The following is a 16,235-nucleotide window of genomic DNA, read 5'->3' as shown; positions in this document are numbered from 1 at the left end:
TGAGTAACCAGCTCTGTCCCATGGACAAAACCTCTCTCCTCCTGGGCACCACCTCTTTCTAAATGTCCTTCCTGACCACAGAATAGGTACACCTGAAGCCATACAACTCTAAGTAAGGGATATTGGGATTGCCTACCTAAAGAAAAACCACCCTGAAATCCATGAGCACCACTCACAGAGGGGGGCATAGCGTGGTTCCTGGTGTTTTCCCACAGCTGTGTCCAGAACAAAAAGCAAAATGGGGTATCTCTCCAGTTTCAGAAGGTGACACTGTGTCTGGACATGTGGTTGCTACGTCTGCTGCTCTTTGGCCAGCGTCTAACACCCAAAGCAGCTCTTAGGTTACACATACAACACCTGTGGTGTGCTAAGAACAGCAGTCAACGTCACAGGACCACACCCAGCACAAACAGGTAAATTACTATGCTAAGGACACACAGCCCAGCAGCTCACGTAATGCTATTCACTACTGGCCTCCTCCTAAGGGAAGCCTCTTCATACTAGAATCCATGGTAGCCCTGCTCTGATAAGAGTTGCCTCAGCTCCTGTAGCATGCACACACTTGCACACAAGACTCCACCTGCCAGGCTCAAGGCCATCTTTCCTAAGGAATTCCTCCCCCCACCCCCCACAGCCACCTCAGCACCCCGTGGCTACCCTGAGTCATCGCCCTCAAAAGCTAAGTTCATCCTCACCCTAGGCCCTTCACAAGTCTACCTAAGGCTACAAGGCTGCCTTTCTGGAAGCCATCAGTTTGTCTCTGCCACCACTGGCGAGTGGTCCGTATCATCTCTGCACATTCTACTATGATTCCTCATTGCTCCCATGTCCCAAGGAACACATGCCCACTCTCCACTGCTCCAGCAGGCAACAGATCAGCATCCTACATATGTCCCCTTGACACTCAGCCCCACAGAACTCGCTCTCCATCCCATGTTGCCCTATATACCATACTGGGTTCCTATAGCGTCAGGATGAGACAGGGAATCTATCTGGTCACAGATGCACCAGGCTCAAGAGAGACACAGCCTTAGTAGGTGATCTTTCTAGATCAATGTGACTGCAACACCCGGTGCCCAGACAGCCCAAGTCTGCTTGGCCTTAAGCCCGTGGCAGTATCATCTTAAGAGTGGTCTCTTCGACTTTTTGGAGCAGTTAAGACATCTACCCAGCACAGTGGTCAGGAAGCCTGGGTGACATTCCAGGTCCACAAGGACCCTCAGATTAATTTTAATTAAAAAATAGATAAAAGGCAATGACTGGGGAAAGAGTCAGAACATTCAGGTCCTTCATCAGTCCTGAAGGCCATGCCAGTTATACCAAACCACTTACTAGGAAGTCTGACTATGGAAAATGACAACGCCTAATACCATGTGACCTTCTACTGGGGAGGAAGCAGCTCCCCTAACCCTCACGTGCACGCACACAGTGCATATATGCATGCTCACCAACTTGAACATGGGCCTAGCAAGATGACTTGTGCTGACACCTGTCTCACTGATTCCTAAGGGAAGGGCCTGTTGCATGGATACAGTTGAGAGGAGCCACCTGGGTTCCCAGCAGTCACCTGCTCAGTGAGATCCTTTGTTTCCCCCAGCTGTTTTGTGCAGCTTTGTCTTACAATAGGAATACTGGTGATCAAAGCTATAGCCTCAAGGCAAGCACCCTACCACTGAGCAATAATTGCCCAGCACTTTCTTTGGTTTGAAAGGGGAAAGGCGTGTGTTTCCCTCTTACTCACATGTTTCCCTCTTACTCAGATTCCATACACATCAGGTGCAGCTATCTCTGTAAATGACCTTTAACCCCACCTTGAAGAACTCCCAAAGGTATTAGGGTCCATGCTCACACACTCAGCCCCATCTTCAAGGACTCCACACAAGATGGAGAGAAGGCCTGTGCCCACCAGCCCCTGCTTGGATCTCCAGCACCAGTGCAACACACCCTTTTCTGAAAATCCTAGGATGAGATTGTTAGATCTTGTCCTAGCCTAACAGAACAGGGCCTAAAATCTCCTGCTCAGTCCTCTTCCTAACTGTACTTTTCTCTGAATCTTTCCGTCCTAACTGTGACCCCTGTCAGCAGCAGCCCTGAGGGCACAGAACACTATCTTCTGCCCAGCCTCCACTCAACCTCCAGACAGGACAAAGGTGACTCAGGACTGCCTCCCTCCTGCTAGTGTATTGGGACAGGGTCACCTCTACAGAGAGAAGAAGTCCTCAGGTGACTAGCATGAAATCAGCTACAGAGCATGCCACCACGTGGTTGGAATCTGAAAGGGGACCTGCAACCAGACCGAAAGGAAGCCTGCACAGACGTCAGATTTGACCTGGAGTGGGAGGGCCCCCAGGTAGTGATTACCTTGCAGTAAATCCAGAAAGACTCCATTGTGGAATCTCCTTTCACAGGCCTGGGGCACCTCACTAGGGGCCCTGTGCACGTTCCCTGACAGGTTCCTCATGGTCTTGAGATCTAATGATGCCCCACTCTGACAGGAAGGGTCCTAGCCCCAAGCAGTGTCCTCTCCACTCCTACACACTAAAAAAAATTCCAACAGAACACCAAGAATTCACACATCCTTTCCACTTCTAGAGGAATCTCACAATAAATAAAATCCAGGTCCAACATCTATCCTGCTGAAAGGCTGTGCTCCCTGCCCTGATGCACAATCCCAAGTGCTTCTAGAACACACGCTTAAGGGAAGGGCCCTGAACAAAGGGGAAACAGAAGCTAAAAAACTGAGGAAGCAAAATGTGGATGTCACACTCACCACGCCTGCCTTCTCCTTGCCCAACCGATTTTCACTTATATGGGTTGGGAAGCTAGCTCCTCACACAGGGCCAAGGACTTTATAAGTAGACATACACTATCTAGAATATAAGACTAACTGCATTTCTGCCACTAAAGTACCAGCCCCAGCCCCTGCCTGGGTCACACAGCACCAGGGGAGGTCAAGGCTAAGACTCAGTGATATACGGCACTTCCTACCCTCACACTACCTGTTTTCCTGGTATAGAAGCTGCACCAGGCCCAAGAGGGCTGTGGGTTCCCTATAGCCATGTGTTCATAGCTTGAGGAGATCCCTAGGCAGACTATATAGAATGTAGGTCACATGCCAGACCCACATTCTGGTTCCAAAAACACTGGCTGTGTAAGTTGGAATGGCCAAGGAGGCCCCAGTTCAACTGCAGCCTGGATCTGTGTAGACCTAATGAGGTCTCCAAACTCACTCCATCACAAGCAACACAAATGAGACATGTCTAGAAAATGATACTTCCAAGAACTGCCAAGGGATCTGAATAAGAGGCAGGACAAGGCTGCAGTGGACAAAGATGACTCCTGTGATCAGGTAAGTTGGCCCTGGCCTGTTGTCCACAAACATGCCCATAGATATGACCATACACATCCCCCACACAAATGGTGTACATCCATATAGTCGACCTTTGGAAAGCCTTCTTCCTGCCTGTACAGGATTTTCCCACTAAAACTAAGTGTGAGGTTCCTTCCCTACCCCTGGCTGGAGTCTGCCATCCCTGTTAGAAATCAGGAAAAGGCAGTCCAATGGCTGGCCCATTGGGATCCATCTCATGTGAGGGCACTAAGGCCTCACACTATCACTGATGCTATGATGTGCTTACAGATAGAAACCTGGCATGGCTGTCCTCTGAGAGGCCCTACCAGCAGCTGACTGAGACAAGCAGATACTTACACCTAACCATTGAACTTAAGTTGGGGACCCCCATGGTTGAATTAGGGGAAGGATTGAAGAAGCTGAAGAGGAGAGCAACCCCACAGGAAGACCAGCAGTCTCAACTAACCCAGACCCCAGGGAGCTCCCAGAGACTGAGCCACCAGCCAGGAGCATACACGGGCCAGTCAGAGGCCCCTGGCACAAATATAGCAGAAGTCTGACTGGTCAGGCCTTAGTGGAAGAAGATGCGTTTAATCGAGAGACTTGAGGCCCCAGGGAAGAGGGAGGCATGGGGAGGGAGGGGGGAGAGTACCCTCTCAGAGGTAAAGGGGAAGAGGAATGGGATGAGGAACAGTGGGGGGTGGGGGTGCGGGGACCAATGACTAGAATGTAAATAAGTAAAATAATAAAAATTGAAAACAAACAAAAATAAATAATAACTATAAATAAAAAATTTTTAAAAAAGAAAGAAAGAGAAAGAAATCAGGACAAACCCCAGCAGACTTGTGGCTACAACACATTCAACCCTGTCATGGTACAGTGGCTGAAGTTTCCAAAATCAACGTTATAGAAATATTAAGTATACAGAGTACCAAACTGCAAGTTCTATATGAGCCCAGCCAAGTTACTTAAGTTGAGGTTGGACCATAAAAGGATCATTACAACACATACACTCAGGATGTGGCTCAGTTGATAGAGCACTTACCTAGCAATATACCAAGCCCTGGTTCAATCCTGACCAGCAATACATTAAAAAAAAAAAAAAAAGCGGGTGTGGCAACACATTACTGTAATACAGTGGGTAGAGGCACCAGCACCAGGAGTTCAAGGTCATCTTCAGCTACAGATTGAGTTCAAGGCTACATAAGACCTTGTCTCAAAACAACTAATGATTATGAGTGCATGCTGCTCCTTTTGTTAGCCTAAACTGTGCAAGTCTTAAGAAGCCTGACAGTTACTTCCCTTCCTAGAAGCTGAATCCTCAGCCCTGACACCAGGCACCACTTGAGGGCCCTAATAGTGCAGGGAACAAGAAATGAATCAAAAGGAAAATTACCTCTGCCTGAGACACTCATCATATGGGACGTCTGCAGATATGTAGAATTGTCTGCCTCAGTCCACTGGGCACCAGTGGGGCTCTACTCTGGGGATCTATGTGACACCGACAACCCTTCCCTGCTGGACACTGAGTTTGGACTTCTAGATTCTGACTCCACCTTACAACTGATTTTCTATGTTTAGCCAGGCAGCAGCCCTGAGACATAGCATGCTTTGTCCGTGCAGAGAAGGCTGAACAGTCCAGCATCCCATGGAGAAGGTCACAGAGGGAGACAGGCAGGCTGCTGACCTGGGCTAGGCCATTTCCTGACCAGCACTCCTAGCCTGTGAATGCAGGCTCCTAAAAGTGTGACTAGAGGAAGCACAGTTTCTACTGCCTGTATTCTGGACAGCAAAAGCTCTGAGGCCATATGAAAGATCCGTCTTTTGAGGACTGCACTCTTTTCCTTCCAGACCCAGAGCCTGGAGCCCGAGCCTCCAATGTAGGACGTGGGGTATGTGCAAGACCAGCTACAGCTGTGTGCTGGGTCCTCTCACTTTCACGGGCGGAGTAGGGCCTATTAGGATCTAGGTCTAGAGGAGAGTTGGAACAGGGAGGAAGCAGTCAGTTCAAGGTGACTTGCCATCAGCAGAGGGGGTGCTTAGAAGTGGGATGGAGAGAGATTCCCAGGCCCATCCCCACCCTGTGGAAAGTGAAAGTGCCAGAGAGCTCCGGATCCAGGGAACAAAGAGCAGCAAAGAGAAGCCCGCGCTCAGAGTGCGCAGCCCCCTCCCCAGGCTTACATGGGCCTCTGTCCTTCCTCTAAGATCCCAAGGGAGGTTTGGCTGGTCCAAGGTCAGTGGAGGCAGATCTGGGATCCCAGTCGGATTTATTGGATAACCGCACTGGGCCATCCTGGAGCAAAGGAAAGCTTGCCCAGAGAAAGCTGTATGTCAATGAGATCACCCATCCAGGGGTCTGTACCTCCAGCTCTCCCAGGTACTACCTAGACACCTGGGCCTTCCTGTCTCCATAGGTACCTCCAGTAGCTCTGCAACTCCTCCCTAGTCCCGTCAGAGTTGCCAGACCAAGTAGTTTCCGGTGCTCCAGCCTCGGTGTTCCAGTCAGGCCATGAAAAGAGGTGGGAACCGCGCCCCCAGGGCTGACTGAGTCAGACCAACAGGGAGACATGCAGTGGGTGTCCCATGCAACCCGAGCGAGGAGCAGAGCACTGAATTCAAGAGACTGAATGAACAGAGCCAACAAACTACCAGCCCAAGAATCCTCTCCCGGTCTCGAGTCACTCCTCCCAGCCAGGCAGGCACCAGCTGGTCCTTCTGACCCCTTTCCATAGCCCCGCTACGCGCCGCGCGGGCCGCGGCCAACCAAGGAGCCAAAGCGGCCCAGCGGCAGCAGAAGGGCCCAGCCTCTGCCTTTGTCCGGTTGCAGGTACGGCCAAGCTCACCCGGCGTAGGGGAGGCAGGATCCGCGCTCTCGGGGGACTCGGGTTCCTCCGTGCGCTCAGCAGCTTCGTCCCCGGCGCCGTCGGCGCGCGCCTCCACCGGCACCACCGTAAAGTTCGTGGGCATGGCTCCGTTAGACTCTGCTGTCCTTCGCAGCCACACGCTGCTCCGGAGCAGCAGCCGGACTCCGGCGCAGGGGCGGGGTCCGCCCGGCCCGCCCTGCCCGCCACGTGACCTCACCTGCCCGCCCCCACGGCTCGGGAAAAGTTTGCCCCGAGCGTTGTCGGGCGGCTTCCCGGGTGACCACGCCCACTACGGGCTCCGCCTCCTGAAACTCCGCCTCTGTAGCCATAGTCCCAGGGTTGCCCCGCCAGAGCCCCGTACCCTCAAGGACTCCGTGCCCACAAACCCAACCTCTAGAGGCCACCGCCGAAGGAACTGCCCACAGCTGCAGACCTCCCTCAGCACAGGAGACACCAGTTCCGCCCCGCGGGACCCCGTTCTCCCTTCACCCCTACTCACAAAACAGTCTCCGAGCCCTCCCGCCCTCCAAGAGCTGGTCATTCACCACTTCCTCAGTTTCAGTTCTCCCGTTCTCACTCCAAACTCCCGTGAGGCTCTTCTCCCACCACCCCACAGATCATGGCCCCTTTCTCTCAGCCTGTCTGCAAGTCCCCATCCCTACCAAGGCGTGTGATCGTGGCCCGGCCCCTGACCAGGTCAGGCTGCTAACGTAGCCCAGCGAGTAATCTACGGCTATTCGGGGAAGCTGTGCACCCTAGGGTTAAGTAATCCCACCCAAGAAAGTCACAGGGCTTTGGGACAGGTCAGGACAGCCAAGCCCCAGCTTCTTTGTACCTGCTGACAGGAGTGTTCCATGATCCAACCTGGGGAACACTTGCAGCCCAAACTTGGAGGATGGCACTTCCTCCCTTTGGCTCCAAGGACAGGTAAATTCCGAGGGTAGTCGTGACAGGAAGATCCGAGCAAAAAGTTCCAGAATACCACATGGAGAAAGTCACAGATCTTCCGAAATTCCAGTACCTTGTGCATTTTCAATGAAAGACTGGTGAAAAACTGGAAACAAATACTCATCAAAAGAGAATGGAGCTAAAATGTTAGGGGCACACTTGCGGTATAGCTCAGTAAGAGAGGGTTCCCTACGGTTTCAGAGACCCTGGTATCATACCCGACACATCCTACAAAAAGCCATAGCCCCCAGGTGCAACGAGTCAACCAAAACTGTTTTAGATGCTCAAAGAGAAACACAGGTGATATAGCTAGAACTGCTCACAACCTGTGGAACAGTGCCAGCTGGGTGGCCTGGCCAAGTTCAATCAGGGACAAAGTTTGGAAGGCAGCTGCCAGACTAGTGACCGGGCTGAGATATGGAAGTTACAGGGATTTGTATATCTGAACAATGAGAATAAAACATTTTGAAACCAACTCAGAAAAACCATTTCTATGAAAACCCAACTGGGTCCAACACAGCCTGCTTTCTGTCCTCTGCCAGGAAGGAGCTTGAGGGAAACATGGGCCACTCGGGAATGACCTCTTATACAGTTGCTCCAGCTCCTAGAGGGGGTAGGGTGCAGCTGGTTCAAGCCATACTGCCACCACACCTCCCTTCAGGAGTTATCCATACCATAGCAATATCACCTGTTTCCCCTGGTCAGCTGGATCTTAGGTGGAAACCATGACCTCCTCCTCAGAACATGGTCCAGACAGGCAACCACTTAAGCAGGAAAGCCCTTCCCCTTTCCCTGCCCTTCTCCTCTACTGTTTTTAAAGACAGAATCTCATAGCCCAGGTTGGCCTCAAATTTTGATATATAGCCAAAGACGACTGAAGTCTTGATCCTCCTGCCTCCACCTTCCAAGTACTGGGATTACATACATGTACAGACATGCCCAGCTATAGTTCTTTTTTCAAACGTGTCTATCTCTCAGCCCCATTCCTTCTGGCTGATTGAGCATCAGCAAGGTCTATTACTATGGCATGATACACACATACTGGGAACTCAGACAACACGAACATTGCACCCAGTGAAACTAAGGAAGAGTATTGTCAATACACTCGGGTACACTGTGAGCTTGAGTGGGGAGGAGGTGCCCACTGAGCTTGGCGACCTACAGAAGGAAGAACCCATGGAACAGGGCACAGTAGCCTATGGAAATGTTTTAATCCCCACAAAGTAGAGAGGTAAGGTTTCCATCAACCTAGTATGGAGAGCCTCAGGACCAATGTAGCACCAAGTGTTTTAACTTGAAAGAAAATAAGTGGCTCACACAGAACCAAACCTTCCTAGATGTCTAACATGAGGGATGTTCTCATGACTTCAAGGGTTACAAAAAAAAAAAAAAAACAGAATGTAACTGTGCTTTATAACTGCTCCGGACAGGACACCAAAGTCTGATGTGTAAATACTCAACCTATAAACCTACATTTTTCTTAACATGAGACCATACATGCAGAGGTTAAAGACTGGGAAACTCTGAGAACATGTCATTCAATGAGCACTACATTGTAAAATCTCTCAAGCTGCAATGAGATATGCATCATACAATCCATTGTGCCTCCTCTCTATCCCCCCTCTCCATGTGTGAGGCGTGAACATGTGTGTGTGTTTGTGTGTGTGTGTGCATGTGTGTGTGCTTATGCATGCTTGTGCTGTAGGTATGCACATGGATAGTGCATGTAACAACCACTGTTGAGCCCTTAGGCCCCTTCTTCCTTTTATTCAGGATAGAGACTGTCATTGGTTTAGCACTCTTGTCACAGAGCCTAATCTAACTGGCCACTGAGCTTCCAGAAAGTCACCTGTCTCCATGCACCATCTCCCAGTAGTGCTGGGATTACAAATGCAAAGGAGTACCCAGATTTCTACATGAGTTATGGGGTTCAGTAAAACACTTGCAACCAGGCCCCTCTCCCCAGTACTTCCAAGTGGTTTTAAAGCACTCAAGTAATAAGATGCGAAGGCCTGGCTCTCCTGTCACCTTCTTCCCCAGCCTAACCCTCAGAGATGAATCTGCCCTTGCTCACAAAGACCAGCAAGGCCACAATGCATCACTGATACCCAGCTACTGATATATGGTATCATCCACCCCAAGCTGTTAGCTTCAAGACACCAAGGCACATCAGCAACACCTACTCCTATCTGTGACCACTTGTCTTATAAAGGTCAATGGCTTTGGTGCACATAGTCATAGGCAGAAAGGAACTTCCTGTAGCCTCTAGGCTTTGTCACCCTCAACCTTAAGCTCTGGCACCTGAGGGTTAGCCCAGGCTGAACCCTTCTTTGGGAGGCTGCCTTCAAGGTAGACCAAGGCCATAGCCTGCTTCATATAGGACTTCCGCAATGCACACTATCCCAGCAATAGTCAGGAAGGGACCACCTAGCACTGTTCTGTGAGAGCTAAGCTAGGGATAGGAACTATGGGCTCTGGTGAGGTCCATCTGCCTTTAGTCAACCAGCTCCACAATGCTATTCTTTCTTCATCTAAAATCCGGTCCATTTAGACCAACAGTACACACAGAGTGTCACCCAAAAGACCATTAAATGCCACTGTCTGGTCACTATCTCAGATTCCACTGTTTATCACTGTTATCAGCTCAGGGCCTTCAGCTCAGGGACAGGAAAGTCCAATTCACTGCTCAGATGCTCTCAAGCAATGGGAGCCCAACTGGGCAGGAGATCCCTTATGTGGCCTCCAGAGGCTGACAAAGAAACCTAGCTTGCAACATTGTTTGTCATCAGCAGCTGCCAAGTTCAGATTGGCCATCAGCATCCCTTTGCCACCTCCAAACTGAATCATTTCCCAGGGTAAACTGGAAAAATATTCTCCATGAAAATCTGCACATTTCTGTTCCCCCATAGCATGGGTGGAGAAGGGAGCCCAGTGAACATGACAGCCACTGTACACGGGTGCATACTACACAGCACAATAGAAGAGGGCAAGACTAGTCAGCTGCTCCACTGGGGACATCATGCTTGGGCAGGCACCTGTAGGCACATGTAAGAGAATGCTCCAAGTCATAGTCCCACCCTGTTGTAGCAAATCCAGTTTCTACCCAGAGGCACATGTAACCTGCAGACACCTTGGCATACTGTATAGCAGGGACCAGAAAAGCCAGTGATTCAGAAACACCAGTTCAACAGAGACCAGGAGACCAAGCGCTCAGTCCATGGAAACGTTAAACAGAGTTCCCCAGCACATACACAGTATTGAACATTAGAGCCACTGCCACACATTTTACAGGTGCCTTCGTGACCTCGCTGAAGGTTAAAGCAGGTGCTTGCAATTTTGTCCGCCTGTGGCTTGAAGTGGAAACCCCGAAACTGAGGACTATATAGAAGACAGCTCCAGTGCAGGAGATGGTCATGTCATTTTACCTGATCTGGTTGTATGCACAGAATTCAGACTGTACAAGTTGGCCTCACTCTGCTTGAGCTGCCCACAGTAAGAAAATGGAAATTGATTCAGCCTTTAAAAAGTATAGAGCTATTACCCCAGGTTATTATTCCAACCTCAGCACCCAAAGCTGTGCTTTTTGTTGTAACAGAGATTTCAGAACTACCTAACCCAGTGCCCTCCACCATGCCTAAGTGACTGCTTGTTAGTCTGCAAGTTCTACACTTACTTGGCAAGGAGAGAACCGGGTTGTTTCTGACACATCCTTTTGTCAACAGAACAGGGCAAGCCAGCAAATGTTTGTTAAATCACAAAGCTGACAAAGTATAAAAGAACTCGTCTGGTCCCCAGTCCATGACAAAGGTGCCTGGCTCCAGGGCATGAATTTCTAGAAGCAGAATTACCAGACAACGATCTGGCCCCAAGGTGACCAGCCTCCATCAAGGACAGGAAGAGCCTTCGTCTTATCTTCCCTATCAACCCCAGTGTGGCTGTAGAGCTCCTTAACCTTAACAACCATACTGGGTAGGGAGGAGGCCCAAATTCAAGGCCAGTGCTTTCTCTCTATGCAGGTCAGAAGTCTAATATTTAATTTATCCCAGGTATACTTGATGCTCTTTAATTAACCTGCGGTGTGTGGTACATGTGTGTGTGTGTTATATGTATTTGTTCTGATCCTCTAGAGAACCTGACTAATACACAGTCTAAGCCTTTTTTTGTACATAGCCTAAAATAACCTCGAAAACGAAGACACACATCTGTAAGCACAATAATGACATAATGCCTTTTTTGTGGGTTCCAGGGTGGCCAAGTCACTTCAAAAAGGAGGGCAGGGTCAGGACAAGGAAAGAAGTTCTAGGTGACTCGAGTGGATGGAAGGGCCAGGAAGCCTCTGCCCATCGGTGCCCTGCCCAGGCCCCATGGGAGACGTGCCTGGGCAGCCCTTAGGAACTGAGAAGGTTCTGATGGGAAGAAGCCATTATATGCACATCCTGGCCACAGAGTAGATGTCCAGTCTGGCATCCAGTGACTTGTGGGTGGTGGGATGCCCAGAAGATAAGTGTGGCTTCTGAATGTCAGGGTGAGTCCCATACCAATCTCCTCAGTCCTGCAGTCCACTCCTAAGTCACAGCTCCCAGATGGCATCACAGCTGTGGCTGTGCACACAGTAGCAGTTCTGTCCCAAGCTACAGAGATAGAGCCAGCTCTTCCCACACAGGGCCCATGACGCCCGGATGCTCTAGACTCGGTGTTTCTCATATTCAAGCTCCACCGACTGATGCAATCTCCTTCCAGTTTGACTGAAAATCAGGACAAGCTGTCCCCTTTGACCAAGCCAGGCCCCTCCCCTCGTAGGCTGGTCAAGGTCAAGGAGACTTTGGAGGTGAGATTCATGGACCCACTCAGTGTCAGCATCATGGCTAATATCTATCCAAGTTGAAAATCCCTCCTTGCAGAGTAACTGTGGCCACTGAGCTGTCTGTCACAAGTCACACTAATAACAGCTAGCCACAGGTCACTGTCCACAGGTTGCTGGCACCTTGTGGGTGATTGTTAAAACATCTACTTAGAGTTGGCAGGATTGCTCAGTTGGTTGGCAAAGGCACTTGCCACTCAAACCCGAGTTTGGTCCTCCAATCCAAGCAAAGGTAGGAGAGAATAAAGTCCACAAAGTTGCCCTCTGACTTCTACGTGCATGCCATGAAATATCCCTGCCCCAATACTGCTCATATATGCTAATGAATAAAAAAATTAACCTAGTCATTTGGCTGCTTTTTCATGGTTTGGGAGGGTTGGCTTTCTGGGGCAAAGGGTGGGGTGGTATTTGCTTGCTTCTTTGCTTGCTTGCTTGCTTGCTTATTTTGAAACAGATAGAATCTCCATGAATAGCCCTCATTGGCCTGCCACTCAATATGTAGACCAGACAGACCTCTGAAGTTACTTCAACCTCTTCTTCTAACTCCCAAGTGCTGGGATTATAGGCATGCACCACCACATACAGCTTTTTGTTTTTTAAAATAATTTATTCTGTTTAATTGCAAAGAAAAAGATACAAACAGAATAAATGTTAGCATCATGCTTTGGCCTAAAATGCTTCCCACAGCTATACAGCGTCATCAATACCAGCACCTTCTCTTCTCAAACTGCAGCTCCGTCCCCAAGAAACTGCAGCTCCCCAGCCCCTGACCCCGCCATTCTTCCTCATCTATGAACACAGTGACTCTAGAGACATCACGAGACTGGGGTCACACATCTGTCCTTTCGTAACTGGCTCGATTCACTAAGCACAATGTCCTGGAGGCTTATCCATGGTACGGCTTGTGTCAGAGTGTCCTTCCTTTTCAGAGCCAGTAACATTCCACCGTGGGATGGACCATGTCTCGCTTACCTGACGGGCACTCAAGTTCTTTCCACCTCTTAGCTATTGTGAATAATTTTTCCTGTTAGGCGTTTCCCCTATATGGAATGAACAGCACAGTTCCTGGGGTATATGTAGAAGCAGAAAGAAAGTGGTTAAGGGGTACCACTGCTTTTGTAGAGAAGCACACATTCACATACAACCTATCTGGGAAAAGCAAGACAGAGCACAGTGGGGTCTGTCTGCTGTGGCTAAGGGTTGACTTCCTGCCCTGCCTAAACCAAGCATATTCTAACACGTGCAGCACTGGCCAGACTGAATACTGAACTGTTCTTTAGTAACCAGAGGCCACTGCCCAGAGATAAGCAGGCTACCTCCCACCATGATCTCTGTCCTATTATTAAACTAGCATCAGCAAGGTGACACAGGACTGTGCCAAAGGTCATTCTTTGGTTGCAGGCAAGTAGAGATGAAAGTCTTACAGACCCTGGGGATGTTGCTGCACCCACCCACCGGAAGGCACTTCAGCAAGCAGAGCAGAAACTACTGCAGGTCCCTCAGCTCACTGGAGGGGCCATGAATACCAACCCATGGCCCCTGAACCCTGGGGCTCAACATCTGCAGTGCAGCCCTGCTGGGAAATAATACCAGCTCCTCAAAAACCCAGAGAGTTCCCAGAAGGATTTCCAGATGAATGAGTGCAACCTTCTAGCTGGCTGGAGAGATGGCTCAGCGGTTAAGAACACTGACTGCTCTTCCAGAGGTCCTGAGTTCAATTCCCAGCAACCACATGGTGGCTCACAATCATCTGTAGTGGGATCCAATGCCCTCTTCTGGTGTGTCTGAAGACAGCAACAGCATACTCATACACATTAAATGCAAAAAATAAATCTTTAAAAAAAAAAAAAAAAAACTTCTACCCACCTTTTATACCCTAAGGGCCAACTGCTCAGCCAGACCACAGGGCAGTTGGAGACTGAAGCACTGTGGGTGGACCCTTCCCAATAGGCTGAGGAACACTCATCCTCTGAGCATTTCTGTGTGTGCCTGAGGACCTGCATTGCTAAGGGCAGCAAATTCTTACCAAACTGACTCCATTTTCATCCTCACACGTTTTAAAGCTTGAATTTTGCTTTAAAGACCTTTAAAATCTGCGTCCCCCCACTCTCCCAGTTCTCTTCTTCTATTTCATTAAAAGAAGAGAGAAGGAGAAATATGTTTGTCTAACAGTTGCTGACTTAGATAACTCTCTTGGCTTAATCACCTTGTTCAAACCTTAAATATTTGACTTATGTCCCATGACAGAGCCAGACAAACATAATGTTAAAAATTGCTGCCATCAAGAGTGAACTTCTTTGTGTAAATAATGCAAGTCATTAATTTCTATTTCCTCGGGGCACGAGTTAAAAATACATTCCGAGAATGAGCTTTGATTGCTATTGAAGTACAGCAACATCACATGGCCCTCACAACTCTAAACTCACTATACCAGGTCAGCCTCCCCCGACGGCAACCTCGATCCTTTCTACAAGACAAACTGCACACAGTCCGTAGATGTGCAACACCAGGATATGGCCAAGTTCAGAGACAAAAAAGAAAAAAAAAAGAAAAAAGAAAAAAATGAAAAAAAAAAAACACTTTAGAGGCAGGGTCAGAGCTGAGGTACACAGAGCAGTTGCTTATATACACGAATAAGGCTCTGAATTCAATACTTAGTTGGGAGGGAAGGGGAGAGGGAGGGGGAGAGAGATCACCAAGTAGCGGTTAGTTCAGCTAACGGGTACATGTAGTTCTATTGCACCCTACAGTGTTATGATTATGAATGTTTTACCGTAGGTGTGGTGTATGTTTGAGGAGATAGATATGCTCACCCTGACTAGAAAAAAAAATCAATCTCGTGGTGTCGCACGCCTTTAATCCCAGCACTTGGGAGGCAGAGGCAGGCGGATTTCTGAGTTTGAGGCCAGCCTGGTCTACAGAGTGAGTTCCAGGACAGCCAGGACTATACAGAGAAACCCTGTCTCGAAAAAAAAAAAATCAATCTCTCTTTCTCTCTCTCTCCCCCTCTCTAACTTTGTGTTCTAGGTTATCAGGTAAGTAAACTTAATTTTAAAAAGAACAAAAGCAAAAATAATTTTAACCTCATCTCTGACCATAGCAGAATTCTTAACTTTGGTGGTCAAAGGAAGGGTCGGTCCAGGAGGCTGAGATATCTGCTACCTACATGACCATTCGGCAAAAGTCTCGAAGATAACTGCAGAATCGACATCTCCAGACCCATGAAACCACAGACCCGGCCCTGAGAAAGTTCAGAAATGCAGACCATGAGATGGGGGCCAGCCATGAAGGTCAATCTAAGCTACTGCCTAGACATGGCAGCTGTGTGGAACAGAGATGCCTTCGAGGTAAGAGCACAGAGGTCTCAGGTGCAAATAGCCTTAATTACAAGCTTCCTAAGCAAGTCATGGGCAGCTGTTTCAACAAAACCTAGGGCCACATACTAAGAATGTGATTCTTCCTTTTAAAAATCCCTCTTCTGTGAGAGGAATATGGTTCGGTTGTAGAACAATTTCCTAGCACATGCTTAGATCCAATCCCTAGTATTGCAACAAACAAATACTGCTTGTTCAGTCCTAAAGGAAACAAAAGAAAACACCCCTGGCATTCACTGTAGGGGCTGTAGACCCAAAAGAATAAATAATGGATAATTTGCTGTGAGGAGCTAGAGATTTCACTGGACTTGGTAACTGATTTTAAAAAAAAAAAAAAAACCCCACTGGGCAGGAAAAAAAAATCAGAGATTAAAATTAAGACAAGACAGCACAAGCTGGCACAAGTACGCCTCTCACTCCACCATGATATCCCCTTCCACTGAGGCTTCTCACCCGTGAGAACAAAAGAGAATATGACCTTTGTTCACAAAGAACGAGCAGAAAGTCGGCCACAGAAAGACCACAAGAAAATGGTTAAGGCCTTGATGGTTTAAGCAACGCATCCCAAGGACCTGATGTCTTGAAGGATTCCCGACTGAAATCAAACACGATCTTTTCCCCCAGGGTGGGGATGGGGGAGTTTCCTCCTTGTGGATCTAGCAGTGATTACAAAGACAATCCAGGGGGTTTACACTGTGTTTCCAGAGAGCCGTGTAGAAACCCAATCCCAGGGGTGTTGCTACTCCACATAGCAGCTCTCACTTCACTGGGCTACACAACCACAGTGGGTTCTAGCACAGAAATCAGGGGCAACATCAGTGAATCCCAGAGGGACA

General features: G+C 48.9%; 1 protein-coding gene across 2 annotated transcripts in view; it reads right to left on the bottom strand.

The window, feature by feature from the left end:
* Positions 1–16,235, bottom strand: part of Slc12a7 (solute carrier family 12 member 7) — a 74,035-nt gene that overhangs the window by 47,864 nt on the left and 9,936 nt on the right. Inside the window, exon 1 of one of the 2 annotated variants that reach the window (XM_028782701.1) lies at positions 6,196–6,383. The exons of the other annotated variant lie outside the window; for it this stretch is intronic. Coding sequence (XP_028638534.1) covers positions 6,196–6,319 — 124 coding nt within the window. The 5' untranslated portion in view covers positions 6,320–6,383. Of the gene's footprint in view, positions 1–6,195; positions 6,384–16,235 lie in introns of those variants that run through there. 2 annotated transcript variants of the gene reach the window in all.

This window comes from Grammomys surdaster, unplaced genomic scaffold (genome assembly GCF_004785775.1).
Source record: "Grammomys surdaster isolate TR1022 unplaced genomic scaffold, NIH_TR_1.0 843, whole genome shotgun sequence".
Taxonomy (NCBI): Eukaryota; Metazoa; Chordata; class Mammalia; order Rodentia; family Muridae; genus Grammomys; species Grammomys surdaster.
Note: the sequence above shows the minus strand (reverse complement) of the source record. Positions and strands in the feature narration are given on the sequence as shown.